The sequence below is a fragment of the Ochotona princeps genome, chromosome 2 (assembly GCF_030435755.1).
Source record: "Ochotona princeps isolate mOchPri1 chromosome 2, mOchPri1.hap1, whole genome shotgun sequence".
Taxonomy (NCBI): domain Eukaryota; kingdom Metazoa; phylum Chordata; class Mammalia; order Lagomorpha; family Ochotonidae; genus Ochotona; species Ochotona princeps.
Genome location: NC_080833.1, coordinates 8,264,886 through 8,287,103, shown reverse-complemented (window position 1 = coordinate 8,287,103; position 22,218 = coordinate 8,264,886). Strand labels below are relative to the sequence as shown.

At 49.2% G+C, this 22,218-nt stretch overlaps 1 protein-coding gene across 5 annotated transcripts in view; it reads right to left on the bottom strand.

Moving 5' to 3' along the window:
* Positions 1 to 22,218, bottom strand: part of PRDM2 (PR/SET domain 2) — a 114,440-nt gene that overhangs the window by 48,098 nt on the left and 44,124 nt on the right. For all 5 annotated transcript variants that reach the window (XM_058675458.1, XM_058675457.1, XM_058675471.1 and 2 more), the window contains 2 exons: positions 16,069 to 16,221; positions 8,021 to 8,147 (listed from right to left, as the gene is read on the bottom strand). In XM_058675458.1, the coding sequence (XP_058531441.1) occupies positions 8,021 to 8,147; positions 16,069 to 16,221 (280 nt within the window). The remainder of the gene's footprint in view (positions 1 to 8,020; positions 8,148 to 16,068; positions 16,222 to 22,218) is intronic.

Below are 22,218 nucleotides of genomic sequence, written 5' to 3'. Positions count from 1 at the left end.
AGGGCTCTCAGTCTCAGCACAGCCCTGCTGAGGGGGCCAGCCCTGCTGAGGGAGCACAGCCCTGCTGAGGGGGCACAGCCCTGCTGAGGGGGCCAGCCCTGCTGAGGGGGGTCAGCCCTGCTGAGGGGGCCAGCCCTGCTGAGGGGGCACAGCCCTGCTGAGGGGGCACAGCCCTGCTGAGGGGGGTCAGCCCTGCTGAGGGGGTCAGCCCTGCTGCGGGGGCACAGCCCTGCTGAGGGGGGTCAGCCCTGCTGAGGGGGCACAGCCCTGCTGAGGGGGGTCAGCCCTGCTGAGGGGGGTCAGCCCTGCTGAGGGGGACAGCCCTGCTGAGGGGGCACAGCGCTGCTGAGGGGGCACAGCCCTGCTGAGGGGGGACAGCCCTGCTGAGGGGGGACAGCCCTGCTGAGGGGGGCACAGGAATATCCCATACAGAACCCAAACTGTCAAAAACATTAGAAAAAAAAAAACAAACTGACAGACAGCAGGTAGCAAGGAAAGACAATGTGTTTTTAACATCTGTTTGTTGGGGCACACAGGAATGTCACATACAGCTACCAATAAACAGAGAGCAGTCACCGCGGAAGGCAGCAGCTCTGAACGGACTTCAAGTCGGCAATTCTACCATGAGTAGTGAAATTCACTTGGCCAATTAGAATGCCTAGAAAACATGGCTACTGACACGCGGTGACTGCCCCCACTAGATGTATGACAAACAAAAATGAGACCGAGGCACAGCATACTCGCTCCCCTTGTGCCCTGGCACGTCACCTCCTCTTCCTCAAACAGGCGAGCCCCACTGTGCAGGGTCGGTCCTCCCACCCTGCGCCCAGGGTTACAAGCAGGCAGCCCCCAGCATTGGGGCCATCAGTACAGAGCAGTGACTCATCGCATAATGCCTGTCTGTGTGATGGGCAGACAAGCAGCAAATCGTGTCAAAAGGCACCAGGATGAGTGAGTCTGGCCAAGGACTCCTGGACCGTACGAAGCTGCTTGACCGTGAGGGGTAAGACAACAGCCAGCCACTGCACTCCTGGCTCACGCAGAGCAACGACGGCGGCGTTTCCAGAGAGCTCCTGCTTCTCCCATCTTCAGCAGCCAAACATCATTCCAAACAAACTGTTAGCAGTCATAAGGCCACATGTTGGAGCTGCTCCTACAAACATGAAGCCTGCAGGCTGAGGGCACACCTGGCCCTTCTCCCTGAGCCTGCCCTCTGCAGACCACCATTCCCCCCCACTGAAAGCAGGGTCTCCGAGCCTGCACCTCCACCCTGGTGCTCCTGGGGTCCCTTCCCCGTCATCCTTCAGAGGCACTTCAAACATAAAACTCCAGCCTTCTCTGCAGTACCAAGAACACCAAGTTCATGACTGCAACAGCCATCTGTAATCTGCGAAGAAGACAACTGCCTAAAAAAAGGAACTACCACAGGAATTTAAAAAGCAATTAAATCTGTAATCTGAAACAAGAACTTAGTGTCCATGTTTGTGGACAGCATAGGACATAATTTTTTTTTAAATTTTCATGTGACACATGGATTTTGAAGACTCAACTACACTGCTTTCAATTCACCTCTATTTTACCTTAAAACTTAATCATAGGGCCCAGTGCAGTAGCCCAGTAGCTAAAGCCCTTGCCTTGCACACGCTGGGATCCCTTATGCGCACCGGTTCATAACCCGAGTGCTCCACTTCTGTTCCAATTCCCTGCCTGTGGCCTGGGAAAGCAGCAGAGGCCAGCTGGAAGCCTTGGGATCCTGCACCCATGTGGGAGACCAGGAAGAGACTCCTGGCTTCAGATCCAATCAGCTCAGAGCTGGCCGTGGCAGCCACTTCTCTCTGTAAATCTAACTTTCCAGTAAAATAAATCAACCTTACAAACATTTAATACGAATCCAGACCTCTTTTCTACTGGCAAAGTCTCACCTTCCAATTCACACACGGCAGAACCACACCTCCCTGAGAACAGAGCACAGACCAGCTCCTACAGACCCCAATATGTCTGAAAGTTTTCAACCCGTATGTGAAGGTTTTGTAAATTTTTCTACTCAAATACAGCCGAAAATTTCTGCGAAAGGCTTTGGATAATTTAAATTAAACCCTGTGAACAGGGTTACATGTAAGCAAAAATTCAAAGGCACAAAGCAAAAATACTGATTCACTTTAAACGTGCTCTGTTCCCCTGAAAGACAGAGAGGCCCCACCAAAGCTGCCCAATCACATGAAGCTCTCCCCTCCCTGGACACAGGCACGCCAGCGACAACGCAGGCCAAGAAACACCTTACCTGACTGCCTGACACCTTGCTCTGACCACTGCCAATGAGAAGCACAGGCAAGAGTCCTACAAGCCGGTGGCCACAGGACAGGGCACCGGACAGACACCACAGCTGGGCACAGGACAGGGCACCGGACAGACACCACAGCTGGGCAGAGCAGGACTGGGCACCGGACAGACACCACAGCTGGGCACAGCAGGACTGGGCACCGGACAGACACCACAGCTGGGCACAGCAGGACTGGGCACCGGACAGACACCACAGCTGGGCACAGGACAGGGCACTGGACAGACACCACAGCTGGGCACAGCAGGACAGGGCACCGGACAGACACCACAGCTGAGCAGAGCAGGACAGGGCACCGGACAGATGCCACAGCAGGGCAGAGCTTTCTGAAACAGCAACCAGCTGCTGAGGCTGTTCAGGAGCTCCAACCCCAGGATGCCCATCTCTCCATAATTCTAAGATGAACCAGTACTGTCCCTGGTCCTGCTCTTACCCACTGCAGGCAAGAGACAAAAACCGCAAACTAGGGAAAAGGGACAGAAAATCAGGTTCAAGTTCTGAGTGTCACACTGGCAGAGTGATGTGGGACAAGTTGTACAATCTTGGAATAAGTAAAAGCCACAAGGCAGTGCTAAAGAGAAAAGCTTTGGGGGAGTACTCAGCACAGCACAGCTCCTGAGCCCCCACTCGGAGAGGCCCTACTAGCTCCGTTTCCCAGGCAGCCGGGCCAGCCTATAGACCCCTCCTCCTCGCCTCCTAAGACAGCAATTTCATGGCCAGTGCCATTCACTGAGCACTGTCCCACAGTGAATCATCTCTAGCCCCCCTCCCCCTTCAGTGACTAAGTTTCTACAAACTGCAGTTTTTCAGCACAGTTAGAGAAGAATTTCAAATATGTGCAATTTCATAAAACTGGAGCGCTCCGCACAGTTTACTGGAACACTTCGGACTGAAGAAATGGGGAAAATGCATTTTGTAGAAAGTAAAGATTTACAGACCAGCTGATATTCCCAAGCACTACCCAGGGTTCCTGGTAAGGATTAACTGAAGCTATTAAGTGGTGTTAAACAACGATCCTCTTCTCAGGTCACTGCTGGTTTCTTACTAGTTTTCTGTCTTCTCAACCATCTAGCTATCAGGTACAAGCAATCGCTGCTATAAATAACCGCGCCTGCTCTGATTTGCTGGGAGCAGTGAGGTCAGCGGGCCAGAACCGGCCTTACGGTTACAGAGATCGGAATGAGGCGTCCACATGGGAAGAGGGGAAAAGGGATCCAGGGTTTTTTGAATTTTTCAATTTATTTATCTGAAACAGAAATAGAAAGAGCTCCGACCCAAAACTGCAAGACGGAAACTCAACCAAGCTAGTGGCTGGATGGCAAGAACCAAGCCCTGGAGCCCTCCGGGCTACCTCCCAGGGGCTGCGAGGACAGAAAGCGCGGGTCACACCCAGGTTCCCAGGCACATCACCCACCAAGCCAAACCCTGTCCCTCGGTGCTTATTCTGAGCTCACACCAAGCAGCTGCTAATACTAAGTCACCAATTCCGCAGTTTCTAGGCCAGACCAGGGTTACTTCCAGTTACTGAGTGACAGAAAACACACCCCCTTGTCCCACAGTCACCCTGAGAGGTACCAGAACACCCACTTTCAAAGCCAGGGGGACTGTGCCTGCCTCAGGAAGGTGCCATAGCTTGCCCAAAGTCACACAGCTGATAAGTACCGAGCATCCTATCGCGCACTGCCACGGAGCCTGTGTGTATACAGCCACTGTGCTTCCTCAGGTGAACGGCCATCAGCACAGCCTCTCCCGTGACTAGGAGAGGGCAGGGCCACTCTCTGCATGTTAGCACAGCACATGCCAACAGGCATGGCTGACTCCAGTGAGCAACCTCAATCTCCCGGGTCTCACAGCAGTGAGCAGGGACGGCCAATGAAGATGTATGCTTCTGAGCAGAGCCTTTGCTGCGTCACTGCACAGATCATAATCTTCCTAAGGCTCATAAAATACCCGAAATGCCGGACACTGAGCTCCCTCCTCTCATCTCGACCTGCCCCATCCAAGAAGTGCAACCTTACGGTGGCTGCTGGGACACGCAGAAACATCAGCCGAGTTCCAAGCTGAGGATCCCAATAAGCTCCAGCGAGAAACACCTGTGTGTCAGACGCTCGGCCCACAGTGAAGCCGAGCTGTGCGCTCTGTGGCCAGGTAAGCACTGTGTCCCCACGGCACCACATTCCCTTCCTTCCATTCACACTGTGCGAGTCTTCGCCGTCATCCAGCACCCATCCAGCACCCATCCAGCACCCACAGAGGGCCCTGCTGAGTGCCCGCCCCACCCCCGGTGTAGGTCTCTAACCAAGCCTGAGGAATCACGGTCTGTTCTGCTCACCTCTAGCACAGCACCTTAACCCCTTGAGTTATGACACACAGAGAAGGATGGAGAGAGGCAGAGCTACGTCCTGTGTTGGAGAACCAGGGCTTCCAGTGCCTGAGCAGGCTGCAGGGCCCCCCAGCCCCCGGGCTCTGGCTACTTCCGATGGCACCACCCAGCTGCACGCCCTGCAGCTGTGCCACAAGGGAGCTGAGGCCAAAAACCAGGAAGAGCTCGGCCCTTTGCCCCATAACCGAAACGAAGTGGCTGCGAGTCAGTCAGCTCTGTGTCTTCAACATCTGGCTCTCAGACACACCACATTACCAGCAACGCTGAATGAAGTTTACGGTGATTCAGTCTCTGACATCACTGCTTGAAAAGATATTACTTAAACATCTGAGGTCATATTTAAGATCTAAATAGAGCAGAGTTAACACACAAAGCTGAATATTTCGGGTATTTACAAGCTTATAAATCAGTGTTCACAGTGTAACTGATTTAAAAATAAAGTTTTAGCTCATTATTTAAACCCTGCAAACTAGATCACGGACTGAAAGCATGCCTCCTCACTACTAAGCTTTTCAAAATTCAGTTCCAGGTCCCAGCGCAGTAGCCTAGCAGCTAAAGTCCTCGCCTTGCATGAACTGGGATCCCATATGAGTGAGACAGTTGTAGTCCCAGAGGCCCCGCTTCCCATCCAGCTCCCTGCTTGTGGCCTGGGAAAGCAGCAGAGGACAGCCCAAAGCCCTGGGACCTTGCATCCACTTTGGAGACCTGGAACAGGTTCTGGACTCCTGGCTTCAGATCAGTGCAGCTCCGGCCATTGTGGCCACTTGGGGAGTGAATCAATAAACAGAAGATCTTCCTCCCTGTCTCTCCTCCTCTCTGCATACCTGATTTTGTAAGAAAAATAAAATCTTAAAAAAAATTCAGTTCCAAGAGGTGCTTCACCCAAGTATTTGATTAAAGCCTCGGCCCAGCAGGGCTCTGTGCTCCACAGCTATGGCACTAGCGAGGGGCCAGGTGCATTGCCAGCTGCTTAGCTCAACCCGGCGATGCAGGCAGCTATGAAATTATAGATGTGCCTAGTACGCAACAGAACACTCACCCATGTTTTCAAAAGAAGGGAGTGCAGTCCATTTCACATAGGCACCCAAGGCCTGTCAGAACACAGCTGCGTCTCGGGGTGAAGCTGCTGCTAGACGGCTAGGGTCCCCGGCAAAACGACTATGAGCAGAGAGCGATGTGCTGACTTCCAAGGCTTTCTGAGCTGCCATGATCCTCCCACAGGTGTCTGAGTCCCCCCGTGGACGAGGTAAGTGCCTAATGGCATGGTGAAGAGTCTCCACGTGTCACAACACACCTGAAGGACTGACTCCCAAAATACAAAGACACACACAGGAACGAAGAGTGCAAACAAGTCAGCACTGAATGTAACGTCACCCCCAAGGGGCTGGCACAGCGGCTCCGCAGTACCAGCACCAGCTGTGACACCAGGAGCCCGCATGCCGCTGGTTCTTGGCCCAGCTGCTCTACTTCTAATCCAACTCCCTGCTAATGGCCTGGGAAAGCAGCAGAGAATGGTTCAAGTGTGTGGAGCCCTGATCCCCATGTGGGAGACAGGGATGAAGTCCTGTCTCTGGCCTGGCTCAGCCCTGGATGGCAGGGTCACTTGGGAAGTAAGCCAGTGCATGGAAGCTCTCTCTCTCTCTCAAATAAATAAACGCATGTATACACATATATATTATACATACACACATACACACAAAACTCAGTTAAGGAATTAAAAAAAAAAAAATAACCAGGAAATCTTTCAGACTCTGATCCTCTCACCCAGAAAGCAGTTAGTGACCAAGCACAGCGGGAACTAAGTCAACTCAGTAATAGAACAACTTGTGTTCAGTAAGATACCTACCAGCTGCCTAGGCGAGCTGCACTTCCATTATACCGTGAAACACAAATAGGGAATTGAAAAAAAAAAAAATCAAGATTTCTTGCCTACAGTTCTAAACACTGTTTTAAAATGTCCCCAAATCGGGTATAACACGGTAGCCTAGCGGCTAAAGTCCTCACCCTGCACGCACCAGGATGCCATATGGGTGCTGATTCTAACCCTGGCAGCCCTACTTCCCATGCAGCTCCCTGCTTGGGGCTTGGGAAAGCAGTCGAGGACGGCCCAAAGCCTTGGGACCCTGCACCCGTGTGGGAGACCCAGAAGAGCTCCTGGCTTCTGGCTTCGGATCTGCGCAGCACAGGACATGGCGGCCACTTGGGGAGTGAATTAACAGAGGGAAGATATTCCTTTCTGTCTCTCCTCCTCTCTGTGTTCCGGACTTTCCAATTAAAAAAAAGTCCCCAAATCAATTTACGTAATGATTTTATTTTATGACTTCCACCGCTCAATTTGCAATGTTCTAGAGAAAGATAAACTTGTTTTTCTGAGATCTGCAAAGATTTACTTAGACCTGAGGCAGGCATTTAAAAAGCAAGCATGTATATTAATTTTTAAAAGCACACTGTGTCTTGGCATATATTCAAATTGGGCTCTAAGAAAGATTCCTGAATTCACACTAAAATCCTTCATAAAAAACACCCCCAACCCGTCCATATGCCAGATGGAAATACAATCAAGCCACCCAAATTATTCTCCTACCCAAAACTATCCTCTCCCTTTCTTTGTGTGATTGCACTTTCCACCGTGTCAGAAAATTGAGAACTTAGTCCACAAAAGTAGCGCCCACTTCCCTGGCCCCTCGGCCCGCGCAGAGGCCGGCAGCGGCCAGGTGCCCCCAGGCTCTCCCACGCTGTCAGTCCCTCCCACGCTGTCCCTTCCTGTCCCTGCCCCCTCACTCCCCAGCCCCATCCAGGTGTCTGGGCTCCCGAGCCCGTGTCCCTCCCGAGCCCCGCGCCTCCCCCGCCGGCCTCCCTCCCCCACCTGTCCCTCGGTCCCTGTCCTCCCCCACACACGTCTCCGGCTGCCCCGTCCACCCACACTGCCCACCTCGTCACTCTCCGCCTCTGTCCTCTCCCTCGCGCGGCCCTCCGCCCGCGTCCAGCCCGCTCAGCCGTCCCCCTCCGGCCGCGGGCCCGGCTCGGCCGAGCTGTCACCCGCGGCCCGAGCCGGGGCTCCGCGGGCAAGGGGCCGTCCGGGCGGCGGCCGCGCACTCGGCCACCCGGGCGCTCGGGCTCCAGTTAGGACACAGCCCGGCGCGCGGCGGTGATTCAGCAGCGGGGCCGCGGCGGGCCGGCCGAGCCCGGAGAAGGTCACGGAGACGCCGGGGCCGGCCGCCGAGCCGCTCCCCGGCCCCCAGACGGCGGCGGGCCAGGCGGCGGGCCGGCCGGCTCGGGTCGCGGCCGGCGGGTCCTACCTTTGCGGCTCTTGGGCGAGCTCCGCTTGCTCCGGGCGCTGGCTCGCTCTTCCTCAATCGCAGCTGCTATCTCGGGGTTGTCTTCCCCATTGTACCAGACCAGGAGCTCCTCGCCCGGCGCGATTGGCTGCGGGGAGAGAAGAGACAAGCACTCAGCCAATCAGCGCGCAGGTTGTTGGGAGGGGCGGGGTGCCGCCAGGGCGGCCGCAAGGCCGGGCGCGGCGCGCCGACGGCAAACAGCTGTGGGCGCCACCGCCGCCTCGCAGGCCCCTCTGCTGGACGGAGGACCGCACGGCGGGGACGGGCCCGGCCCAGCTTCCCGCCCACTGCCCCCCACGCCCGGGCCCACCGAGCCGGCAGCCGGAGAGCGCGAGCTAGGGCGCTGGCGGCGAGCCGCGGGCTGGCCCGCGCAGTGATGGCCACGAACAAGCTCAGTCCCGTGCAACTTGTGGCAAACTCGCTGCTTTCTGCCCCGCAGCCTGCAGACCCCAGGGCATTAGCGCTCCCATGCCTTCCCCATGGGCAGGTGGGAGCTGCCTCTACCCCGACACCACGCGGGGAAACAGCTTTTTAGCATTACTCGGGAGGACGCATCTATTTACAAAGTAGCAAGGGTCCTAAGGCCAGGAACATTCCAGCTGAAACCCACTGAATAAAGTACTTATCTGTGCGTCCACACTGATGTAAAACCTGGGTGAACTTGTCAGTCAGTGAAAAGCAAAGGTCTTGAATGAAGACCCCAGCCGACCAGGGAGAAGGACTGCGGGCCCTGGGCAATCACAGCACCAACCTGGTGACTATCTGCAGTCTCAGAATGAAACAAACACTACTCACAGAGAAAAAGACTGTAATGTGACAAAGCACAGAGATCCACAGGGCAGCACTTAGGGAAGCCTGCTGCTGAGTTGAATCCGGAAGGAGCACAAAAGAAGCCCAACCCAGGGGATCTTTAGAGCAAAACAACAACGAATGAGTTTTGAAAACCGAAAGGCTACGAAAGACAAAGGCCAAGGTACTATCCTAACTTAGGACACTTAAGAACTGAATGCAAAAACAAAAACAAACAAAAAACAAAGCAAAACCAGAAAGAACTGAATGCAAATGCTTTAGTTTTCCTAGCCTAAGGACAGGGTGGTAGCCAACAGAACCAGCAAGAAGAGCAGAAATCAGCTGATAAATTACTGTCTGCTTCCTGATTTCAATCATCCACACTGTGTTTACATAAGTCTGATCCTGTTTGGGGAGAGGTTGAAAGACCACCTAACATGCCAACATAGAAACCTGAGAGAATCAAGATGGGGGAATTGGGTAAGGACGCCTTTAACAGACAGAGGAACATTAGCCAATGTGCAGCACAGACGGCATATTCCAGGAAACAGGAGAGGACAGAAAGCAGAAGACAGAACAACGGACAGGAGACTGACAGACACAGGGAAGCACCGACACAGCGGGGCAAGAACAGAGTGGATTTCACAGCCCAGTCCAACCCCTAGAGCCAAATCAGGCACTGTTTTGTGTATGGAGACAAAGGCTATGGACAATACTGCGCATGCACTGAGCTGCGAGTGAACTCATTTCTGACTCAGTGAACTGCAACAGCGTGGCATTCTACAGGTTCCACCCAAGATAGGTCCGGGTAACCCTCAGACCTGACAGTCAGCAGATCAAGAACTCTAGTAGTGGCACATCAGGAACCACTTTGTACGGTGTGGAAAAAACTTTAAGACTGCAGGGACACTAATGAGCTGTGCACGCACTGAGCTCGCGAGAATTCACTGAGCTCTGTGCATTGCCCTGGTCCCACAAGGAAAATAATACTGAGTTCAGTAAATACGGGTCAAAATAGGTCCGTGAGGCACCCCGACCTAATGGCCAACAGGTTCTGGCAAGATCAGCACCACCAACAACCTCACTGTGTAGGACTCCTGATATCCCCCTAATTCTGGGAACTGCTCAAACTGGAAGCAGTAGAAAGGTTGTACAGACAACAGTGCAGCCTCAGCACAGTATCACATGAGGTGGAGAGTGGTGAGCCAGGAGCTGGGGCTACGGAGACCACGGTGGAAATCTAACATAAGAACCCAGACCTGGAACTCGCTGGAGGGAGTGGCACAACTGACTGCAAACAAAGAGCCATGTACCAACTGCAATAAGTAAAATCAAATTGTAGACCTGTGGCTGACACAGCTTAGCAACCTGCCCCAAGGAGAAGACTCTGCTAACCAGAAGTACAATGACCAAAAGCAAAAGAGGAGACAAAGGCACAATGAACATTACTGAAGACTCCCCTGCAAAGGAGCAAAAACCTTTGCCAACGTCAGAATTAACTGAGGAAGACATCGAGAAAATGGGGGATACAGAATTCAAAACACTTTTTATAACAAGCTTCTTAACAAGAAGCACGTCATACAGGAGTTTAAGGAATTTAAGAAATATGTCACACAGAAAATGAATCCAATGAAAACTGATACATCAGAAATGAAGAACATACTGGAGCAAATTTAAAGTACAGTGGAGACTCTCCAAAATAGAATAAAGGAGGCAGAAGAAAGAATCTCAGAACTGGAAGATATTCCCTGTAAGCAGGGGGAAACAAAAAAACAGCTGGAAACAGAGCTGAGTCAAGCTAAAAGAAGTGTTCAAGAACTGAAAGGCACTATTAAAATGCCAAATACAAGAGTTATGGGAGTCCCAGAAGGTGCAGAAAGAGAAGCTTGGACTAGAGGTGTATTCAATGAAATAATAAGGAAGATTTCCCTAATCTAGAGAAAGAATTGGGAAAAAACATCCAGAAGGGATACAGAACTCCCAACATGGATTTTTCTTTGTCTTTGAAAATGAAATAAAATTCTTCCACAGTTAAAAAAAAAGTTAAAAGAATATGCCTGTTCCAAACCTGCCCTACAAAGGACACTTTAAGATGTTCTCTTGACAGAGAAGAGGAATAGCACCCACCAAAACGAAGAACATCCCAGTAAAAGAACAACAGAAGACTAAATCAGTTAATAACTCATTGCTAAAATGGCAGGACTAAATTGCCACTCACTCATGTTAATCCTGAATCTGAATGGCTTAAGCTCATCAATCAAATGTGATAGATTAGTAGACTGGATTAAAAACCAAACCTATCTATTTGTTGCCTGCAGGAGACATATCTCATCAACAAAGATCAGCGGAAACTGTTATCTCATGGATTTTAATTTTTGTTAGTTTCATCTCTTCAAACACTTGCTTCTGCTTAAATCATTCAATGACTCATAGATCATACAGTAGCATCATTTTCATCAAGAAGGCTCTTGATTTTCATTTCTTCAGCGACACATTAGTCATTCAATAGCATATTTGACTTCATGGTGTTGTTCATTTCTTTTTTCTTCCTGTTGGTGTTTTTGTATTGTGGCTTTTCATTTAAGGGGATCTGTAGTAACTGTGTAATGGAGACTATCATATCCAGATGTGAGGATACAATGTAGTATGCATCTTTACTTCCAGATTAAAGATGGACTCCCAATGAAACCATTAACTATATCTTGACAATAAGATGCTGGACTGCCATTGTCCATGCCATAATGATGGACACATGACTGTTTTTGAAGAACTGTACTATTGCAATAAAATAGGGGAACTCTGTGGGCAGGTGGGAACTTGTGGAGGGAGGAAGGGAAATCCCAGGGCCTATGGAACTATATCATAAAATGATAATTTAAAAAGAACTAAAAACAAAAACAAAGAAATCAAATGTGTTCTTGGCTTCCTTCTGATATAATACGCTCCCTACACTCCATTCTCTGCAGAACTGTTCATATAGTCCAGACTTCAAAATAATCTTTATTGTTTCAAAATGTAAAAAGTCAGTTTCCTTTGCTCCCCAAGACTGGACAAAATTTGCCATTTGTTTATCTTTGAACCAATATAGTCCCTTCTTGAGTCAGTTAAACCTAAATCAATAATTCAACATGATATTAGTGGTTAAAGTAGCCCTTTGTCATTTTGATGACAGAACAGACTTCGAAAAGCAAGCTATTTCTAGGGTATATAAATTTGAAACATACACTGTTTGCTGTAAGACACATATTTATGAAACAGTGGTATCAAGTAATATTAGAAGTTATTGGAGTCCTCAGAAATATGTAGTCTGAAATGAAGGCCAAGCAAGAAAGAAGGTGCACAGTCATGAGGACAAATATATTCCAAATTTATTCCCAATTCAAGAAGTGTACCCAGGACACCAGTGAGAAGACAGCACGGAACGTTCGGAAGATGAAGAGCTGAGGTCTCCGCAGGCAGGCCTCTGCCGTCATCCGAGCCGCGCTAACTGTACAGCAGCCTGCTTAAGTCAAGACCTACATGGACACCGAGGAGAGGCTTCCTGTCCCAGGCTACTCTCGGGCTGCTGCTAAGTACATGCTATGAAAACACAGCAGAGTCTGTCTGCATCATAAATCTAATGTAAAGCATGCCAACAGGCTCATGGGCTGATGAAGCAGCAATATGCCAGGAGGAACTTCACTTGCTGGCTGCTAAGCAGCTTCCCACAGTGTTAGCAACTGTGAGTTATTCTATTACAGAGATGTATGCATCCCAACCTTGCACTGAAACAGTAACACAAAAATCAGACCCTCAAGAAGAAAATAGCATTTTTTAAAATCAAGGAGTTTCTTCTGTATTGCTCTTTTTTTTCTTCTGCACGCATAGCATTTCTACAGTTGCTCACATGGAATTTTACAAGGAAAACTATGTCCGTAAATAAAGGAAATGGAAATCTTCATTGAAATAAGTTACAGAGAAGGTTGGTGCAGGTTAATTCTCCATCTGTGGTGCTGGAATACCAAATGGATGCAGTTCATGTGTCCTGGCTGCTCCACTTCCCATCCAGCTCCCTGCTGTGGCCTGGGAAAGCAGCCGACAAGGCCCAAGTCCCTGGGTCCCTGCACCCACGTGGGAGACCTGGAAGCAGCTCCAGGCTCAGGGCTTCAGATCGGCTCACATCTGGTCACTGCAGACATTTGGAGCCATGGGACAGAAGATCCCTCTGTCTTTCCTTCTCTCTATAAACCTACCTTTCAAATAAACATAAATAAACCTAAAAAAAAAAAGAGTAAAAGACCAAGCCACCTCTTTTTATACATACCAGAAGAAGGTGCTGCACAAGGGTGGGGATTGGTCCTGAGAACAGCCTGCGTAGATGATTTTGTCGTGGAAAATACAACACAAAGTAACACAAACTGATTCAGCTCTGGTGTCACAAGCCATACAGTCTTCCAGAACCATACATGTGGTCTGTTCTTGGCTTACGATAGAAGTTCCAAAAGATGGTGAACCTTATATGTCCTGTTTGCTACCAAAGGACAGTACTTGGTGCAGAGTAGACAGTAAATATTCATCAAACTGATGAGGACATAAATGAATGGACAGGACAGTTACCGTTACTTTTCTGGAATTCTAACCATACTGCAAACAACAATTAACCACATTAGAAATGAAACTAGCGTTAAGATTCTCCCAGTGATTGGGGTGAATAATAAGTTGAGAAAATGGTCCAGAAACCACAGTACTCCCTAGGTAGCTCATCAACAAAAATCAAAACCCACAGGATGCTAATCTGTGAGGACAGGTAGGTGATCTCTAGCGAGGAAGACCATGCGTACACTGGGCCAACATTGAGGATCAGAAATGGAGGAAATCCACAAGGATCAAACAAAGGGAAAGGGAAAGGTAACAGCAGCAGCAGCAGCACTGCAACTTGTCCCTCTGACTCCTCGGGCTGCCGAAGACCTAGCACAGAACCCTGGACACACCGGCTCATCAATGTTCATACCTGCATGACATACATTTCACACTGCCTCCATCCTTTCAGGTAAGAAAACTCAAACACAGGGAGGAAGGCCCTTTGCCTGGCCAGCCATAACACCTGGAAGTCAACACTACTGACCAGGAAGTCCAGCACCTGTTGGGTATAAGTGCTCTATCCATATCCACCCAGGTCAACACTGTACTGACCTGAGGTCAGTATAAAGTGAGCTGAGGTCCAGACAAAGGCCCTGCCTGAGGTCACACAGATCTGCCTTGGGTCATGGGATGGGCAGGATTCAACCCAGGCCTTCTGACTTCAGAATTCCCACCACCACTACTCCACACCCTTCTTCCTGACATTCCTGTGATTTTGTTGTCAGGCAGGCACACATTTGAGTCTAATAAGCTATCCTAGAATCTCTCTGGGCACACGCTCCTTCAGAACTTGACCCATGAACCCAGTGTGAAGGCTCAGTGGCTAGAATCCTCGCCTTCTATCCGCCGGGATCCCATATGGGTGTTGGTTCACATCCCGGCTGCTCCACTTCCCATGCAGCTCCCTGCCTGTAGCCTGGGAAAGCAGCAGAGGATGGCCCAAAGCCTTGGGACCCTGCACTCACGTGAAAGCCCCAGAAGTTGTTCTTGGCTCCTGGCTTCAGACTAGGTCAGCTCCAGCCGTTGCGGCCACTTGGGGAGTGAATCAGCAGATGGAACATCTTTCTCTCTCTTCTCTACAGATTTGAATTTCCAATAAAAATAAATAAATCTTAAAAAAAAAAAAGAACTTGACTCATTCCACCCTAGCTGCCTCTTCTTCATGTTTTGGTCTCCACCATAATTCTACATCATAGATTCAATTAGATGTCACTCTCAATTTAAATTAACTGGAAACAGAATGAATTCTTGAATCACACTTTGAATCCAATTTTAAACTCCAGTTGACAAGCCTAGTAGCAGCATCTATTAGAAAAGCGTGAGACGATGGGAGACAAGGTGTCTGATGTCTTACAGGAGAAAACTACCCCAGAGACAGGTTCCCTATATAGACTGTTTTCTATATAGAATGTGTGTGTATATAAGGGAAAAGGCAGTCTGATTGGCAGCTACATGTGAACTGAACTTGCAAAGGCCTAGTGCTAAGACATTACCACAACACATTGCAGAGTAGGCCACTACTTTAAATGCTGGCTCATCAAGCATTTTCATCTGCATAGAGACATTTTTTTTTTCACAACTATCCCTAAATCTATGGCATTATTTAATGGAAATGAGTAAATAAACAGAAATTTGCCTTAAGGCAATGCAAGCAGTTATCCACTCAAGGCAAGAAAAGCCATCTATGTACACAGCCTTAGGACTTAGCATGGGTCTGACCTAGGGGTTAAGACGTCAACTGAGGACAGCACATTCCACATCGGAGCAACCTGGGTTCAATTCCTAGCCCTGGTTCCTGACTTAGCTTCCTAGTGACAGGTGACAGGTCAAGTAGTTGTATCACTGGAAGCCACACGGGGGACCCGGCCTGAGCTCCTGGCTTTCGGCATCAGCTCAGCCCAGTCCCAACCACTATGGGCATTTGGGGAGTGAACGGAGAGAGAGGGAGGGAGAAATTTTTAAAATGTTCCTTAGAATACTATTATGCATGATAAATAGATTAATCTCCCAAGAAAATATGCCCCCTGCAAGGGAAGCCAGTCTTACCTGTGGCAGAAACGCAGCCCTCCAGGGTGCCTAACCCCCATGGCCCTGAATGCACTCCTCACAGCCAGCCCTAAGCTAACTTTCCCCTCTTCCTTCTCAACACACAATGCCTCCACATGAAACTTTGCTGAAGGAAGAAACATGTCCTGAATAAAACTGAGAGAAAAGAAAATCTAAGTCAAAGCAACATTTGCTCTGACGACCAGGCCTGTTGTCAGCTGACGCAGAACTGCCACAGCTATGGAAAAATTTGCTGCCAAGCAACCTCTCATGCCCCGGATGCAGGCGGAGGGAGGCAGCTGCCACACACTCAGCTCATCAGCAACTACCAAGACACGGTCTGTAATTACCCAGCACCACCTTCGCACCTTGCAGTCCCAACACACGCACAGCAGTGGCAAGCGTGTATTTAAAACCCAGAAGCTTGGGTGTGTGGATACAGCTCATCGCAGATCACCCCTTCCATCTGTGGAGTGGTCCCTGCTGCTCACCCTGAGATCAGCGACAAGGGCAAGGTGTACAGGGCAGCCAGCAGGTCAGCCCTGCTCCGTTACCTTCAAAGTCTTATAGTAGATGGCTCTGTTGATCTCCAGTGGGAACAAATTCTGCTCTTCTCCTGAGCAAGCCCAGTTCACATAGCGCAGCCAGTTCCCCTTCTCCGGGTCAGTGGCGTCGATGCACATCCAGCCCAGATTCGGGTAATAGACCTTGGGAGGGGAAAACAGCTGGGTTAAAAGAAGAGCATCTGAAAACGGCTTCCATCTTCAGCTTTTAAGGCAATGCTCAATCCCTGCAAACACTCTTCAAAGCATTTCACAGAAACAAAATGTGCGATGGAGAGGCCAAACATGGCGTGCGAGCTCACATGCCAAGCTGTGTGACGCCTGTGACCCTGTGGTCTGAGCGTGTGTCCTTTTCCCCTGACACACACAGAATTACAGTTAACATGCATAATGTCCCTGAATGCTCTGCTGCTGTGAACATTGAAAAGATGACAACCACAGTCTGAGGTATGACCCAAGGGAAACCACTCGCAGTGTGGCAGCAGGGAAATCCCAGGAGCTTCCTGTGGGGGTTCCACCAGCGGAGTCCAGGGACTTGGTCCACTAGGATATGTGCTGCGCCCAGTGTCCTGAGCCTGGCTATGGGGGGGGGGGGGCAGGATGTGATGCTTTTGCAAACCTGGCTGATTCTTAATACTTGCAAGACTAAGGTGCCATGGACACAATCAGAAACATCAGAATAGTTCCTAAGAAAAGATCAAAACCCAGCCCCTCTTTCTGGAATCAGACAAACCCACCCCTGCAAGAAGCTGTCCCTGGTCACCCAAACTCAGTTCCTTCCTGTGCCCTCCCCCATGCGGCCATTCCTGATTTATCACCCTTGCATTTGAACAATATCCAGTTAACACAGGGGTGTAACTTGAGCTTTGTGTGCACATATACAGGATTTATTTTCCCAAAACTAAACTACAGAACACCCAAGGAGGTGTTGAAACAGCACTCCAAAACCAATTGGTGAAGATGTGCTGAGCAAAGAAGTGAGCCTCCTACTTTCTGTTTCAGAAAATCGACCACCACTACCCAAACACAGCCTGGCTCCCAGCACTCACAGACCTTTTAGACCCACAGTCACCTGCCTTCACCGCACCTTTCCTGAAGAACAAGCTCTCACTCCCCGCTCAGGGTGAGCATGCTCCTCCATGGGCACACACGTTCCCCAGGCCAGCGAGCACCCGGTGTGGCCTCTGCCTTCCTGGGCACTACCACTGTTCTCTTCTGGGAGCTTTGGGGTATAATGCTGCAGGCTTTATAAGTGAGTTCATGCAATCCTAAGCGGCAGGTTGCTTACTCCATCTCCTTCAGCACAGGCAAACTTTCCACCTGCTTTGTTGTAGTCAAGATGGCCTGGGCTCCAGGTCTGCTTGACTTCTCTGCTCCTCAGTCCCTCTTGACCATTCTAGCAAAACTGGCAAACCCTCTTCTTCCCTGAGTGCCCAGCACACAGCACTGGGGCTATTGTAACATGTGGTCTCACCAACTGACCTCCTCCTTGTGTCGCTTCACGCAGCTTCATCCATTATAGCTCCACCAGGAAACAGGCTGGCCTTTTCATGTACTGCCCACCTCCAGCACCTTGCCGGTGCCTGGTATAAAGTAAGTTAACAACAAACAACTATGGGATGAATGAAGGAAAATCAGCAGCTGAAGAGCACCCACTGTGTCACAGGTACACACAAACACCAAAGAGTATTTTCACTACTGTGCTAGTATCTATGAGGGATTTAGTTAGTAAGTGGTTAGCAATAGGCATTTGGCTTAATGCTGAAGAAGCTGCAGCTCATATCGGACTGCGTAGATTCAATGCCCAGCATCAGACTCCAGCTCCCAGCTAAGGCACATGCTAGGAGCCCTGGGGCCCTGCCATCCACATGGGACACCGAGACTGAACTGGTTTCTGGCTTCAACCTGGCCCACCCTAACTACTGCAGGCATTTGGTGAATTAATCAGCAGACTAGAGCATGCTCCTACACTTTCTCTGTCTCCCTCTCAATTTAAAAATAAAACAGAATGTTTACAGGCTATTTTTGTCATGTTTGTAGCATAACAAAATAAAGAAAGTGAACTACATAGTCCTGGAACACTGCCCACCCATAGTCCCTACTTTTTCTTATATAGGCATTACTTCCCCACACCCAGTATATATATTTAAACATTTAGTTTTTAATTTGAAAGACAGATTTACAGAGAGTGTGAGATACTCCATCTACTGGTTCAACCCCGCAAGCAGCTGCAACGGCCAGAACTGCTGGGCAGGTCCAAAGCCAGGAGCCTGGAGCTTCTTCTGGATCTCCCACAAGTGTGCAGAGTCCAAAGACTTGGGCCATCTTTCGCTGCTTTCCCAGGCACACTAGCAGGGAGCTGGATCAGAAGAGGCACAGCCAGGATCCGAACTGGTGCCCATGTGGGATGCCCCTGCCACAGGGGTTAGGGGGTTGCTCCCAGTAGAAACTGCTCCTGGCTCTGGGTTAGCAAGCCACCTGTGGCTGCAGGGTCTCACCTGCTTCCCATCCACATACTGACCAAGGTTAGAGAGCATGGCCCAACACATACGGATGTCAGCAGCCTACGCCCACCCACCGGCCTCAGAGCAGCAGCCTGTGCGGGGACTTCCTGATGCTCAGGTCAACCTAAACTTTGCAGAAAGCAAGGCGTGCCAGCTACAGCATTCCAGTCAAGCCAGTTCATTTCTGCACAGCTCACTGTGCTTCAAAGGGCTGGAGGAATGTAAGTCACACTGACCCACATGCAGAAAATACTGATTTGTTTTGTAAAGATAAACACTTTTTATAGATGAAAAAGTAATTAACCACAGAGGAATATACATTTGCGAAACCTCATAATATATATATGATATTATATATATCTTTATAATATATACATATAAAGAGAGAGAGAGTCGAGGTGGCAGTTACACCACTCCTTGGGAAGCCCACATCCCATAACGGAGTGTCCGGTTTGAACCCAACCACTAGGCTTCAGATGGAGCTTCCTGCTTGTTGTTCGCAGTCTCGGGAGGGATTTGGGACGACAGCTCAGACTCTTGGGCCCCTGACTGGCGTCCAGGCTCCGAGCTCACTCGAGCCCTGCTGCAAGCATTGATTCAGAGTGAACTAGAAGATGGAGGGTCCGTCTCTCTGACTCATTCTCTCTGTCTTTCAAATGGACCGAAAATAACTGCTTAAATACTCAGCTGAACTAAAAAAAAAAAAAAAAAAAAAAAAAAAATTTCAAACTAAATCTACTTTTACCTACTAAATTAGAAAAAAAAAAAGGCAGTCAGTCAAGAAAAATAATTGGAAAAGTTGTGGGAGGGCTTGGCAGCGTGGCCTAGTGGCTAAGGTCCTTGCCTTGATCCCATATGGCTGCTGGTTCTAATCCCGGCAGCTCCACTTCCTCTCTATCTCTCCTCCTCTCAGTATATCTGACTTTGTAATAAAAATAAAATAAATCTTTAAAAAAAAAAAAAAAGTTGTGGGAGACAAGACTTTCCATAAATACTGTGATCAGAGAACAAATCAGCATACATGTTTTCAGATGAAATTTAGCAGAATTTGACCAAGAAAGTAAGTCTCTAAACCCATGTGTATACTTTAGCCAGTTCCTTATAGGAATTTATTCTGATGAGATAACTTAGTAATTATACCTAGATGTGTGGACCAAGATGTTCACAGAAGTGGTGGGGTTTACCCCAGTTCTGATCCATGTCTAAACGGAAACAACACAGGGCCAGCCCAGTAAATGACAGCCTGTCCAGGCAGCACCGCACAAGATGCTGGAAAGTGCTGCTGTGTGCGCCAGCCACCCACACCGCTGCCTGGGAGACTTTTCTCTTCTGCAACATTCTTCGCTATCACCCGAGAATTTTCTTTCTACAATTAGGAGAAAAAGACAACCAGATGTGAAATATGTTTAAGACATTAAAGATATTCGTAATGTATGAATGACTCACAAAGCCATTTATAGAAAGGATGGGTATGATATCATTTTGCTTCACACACAGCAATATTAAAAAGAAACACAATCTGAAAGTAAAAAGGCAAAAATGTCAACAACTCTTTTCTCTGAGAAGTAAGGTAATCTGGAATGCTTTTCCCTTTACTTGTCTGAACCTCCCACTTTCTTGCACTGATGTAGGATAATCCACAGCAAACAAAGCATGTTGCTGTGAGAGCAGTTAGTCTCTGGAGTGAAAACTGAAGTTGGGATGACGGCAGCCACAGTCTGCTGGAGTAACACGCCCTCCCCATCACGTGTGCGCACCTTAGGCAACAACATCGCTTCCTCATCTTCACCCTGAGTACAATCTAAATCCAGGAACTCCGATGGGAATGTGATTTAGCACAAGTCCCATCCCTTCATAGGTTGTCTAACCTTGGTTTCTACTCAAATTAATTTCAGAGACATACAGAACCTTCTCCAAATGTGACAACATTTTGGATATTATAAGAAAATTTATGGGGCCTGGTGCGGTGGCCTAGCAGCTAAAGTCCTTGCCTTGAATTAACCAGGATCCCATATGGGTGCCGGTTCTAATCCTGGCAGCCCCACTTCCCATCCAGCTCCCTGCTTGTGGCCTGAGAAAGCAGTCAAGGACGGCCCAAGGCCTTGGGACCCTGCACGCACATGGAGACATGGAAAAGCTCCTGGCTCCTGATCGGAGTAGCTCCGGTCAATGTGGTCACTTGGGGAGTGAATCATCGGATGGAAGATCTTCTTCTCTGTTTCTCCTCCTCTATATACATATCACACTTTGCAATAAAAATAAATAAATCTTTTTAAAAAGAAAATTTACCACAAAGGTTCCATACACACATTTGCAATGGCAGAGGAGAGCCGGGACAAGCCAGTCACAACCTTCCTCTTTGGAAGGAGGCACAGGCAGCTACCTCTGACCTGAGCACAACCCTGAGCACACGGAGCAATCCATCTGGAGCCCTTCAGGAGGATCAAGCGATGCTCAGTCTAGAAACACTGTCACTGGGTCAAGGTCTTGCCTTCCGGCCCAATCTAACGAAGCAAGGACGGCTGGTGCCCACACAGTGCTATAAGATCACTTTCAGTGAACTCACTTTCAGTGAACTCACTTCAGATTGCAATTCTACATTTGGGACAGAAAGAGCTGTGAAACAAGTCCCACCCTGCTGAGCACTGGGCAGGTGCCTGATCTCTGACTCATTTAGCCTAAGGATCTACAAAGTGACTCTGAAATATTATTAGGCCCATTTCAAAAAAGAGGACGCCTAGACAAGGTGCAGAGCTTTAGTAAGAGTCAAGTCACCAAAAACTGGAAGCAGATCCAAATCTGGTCCCCTCATGTCCGCCATCACTGACGTAAGAGCAGCAGCCCGAGTGGAGCAGGAGGTTCGGACTTGCGAGCTGTCTTCGCCTGAGCTCCCTTCTCTCTACCACTATCTAGAAACTGTGCATAACTCCTGGCCAAACCGAATGCAGTCTCACAACACCCACTTCCCACTGAAGTTAGCCAAGCTGTTATGAAACGGTTCTAAAGCAATCTAAATTAAATTTGTAGCACATATGACCATGTAAATACGCATTCAAAACTAAATCTTCAAGCCTCATGGACAAAAGTATGCAAAGAACCAACAAAACTAGGGTAGATTTCGTAGCACAGTGGGTCAAGCTTCCACTTGGATACTTTTATCCCATGTCAGAGTGCCAGTTCCAGTCCCAGCTATCCCACTTTCAGCCCAGCTCTCTGCTAATGTGTCTGAGAAGTGGCAGATGATGGGTCATGTCCTTGGCTCCCTGTGACCCATGGGGCAGACCCAGATGGAGCTCCAGGCTCCTGGACTGGCTCCTGGGCTTGGCATGCCCTAAACTCAACAGCCGTGAGCATGTGGGAAGTGAACCCACAGATGAAAGATTCCTCTCTCTTTCTCGCTTGCCTTCGTCCTGTCCCTCTGTCCTTCAAACTTTAATCAAACTTTAAAATAAACTGATAAATTAAAATGTGAGACTTGATCTCCATGCCAGGACAACCTGGAGCAGGTGGTATGCTGGCTCTGCACTTCCTCAAGACCTCTCTCCCAGTGCTGCTCACAGTCAACAGTGAGGCAAAGTAGCACTTTCTGGAAGAAGGGTCTGCAAAATGAGCAGCTTGGCCTTTGTGCTATGACTGC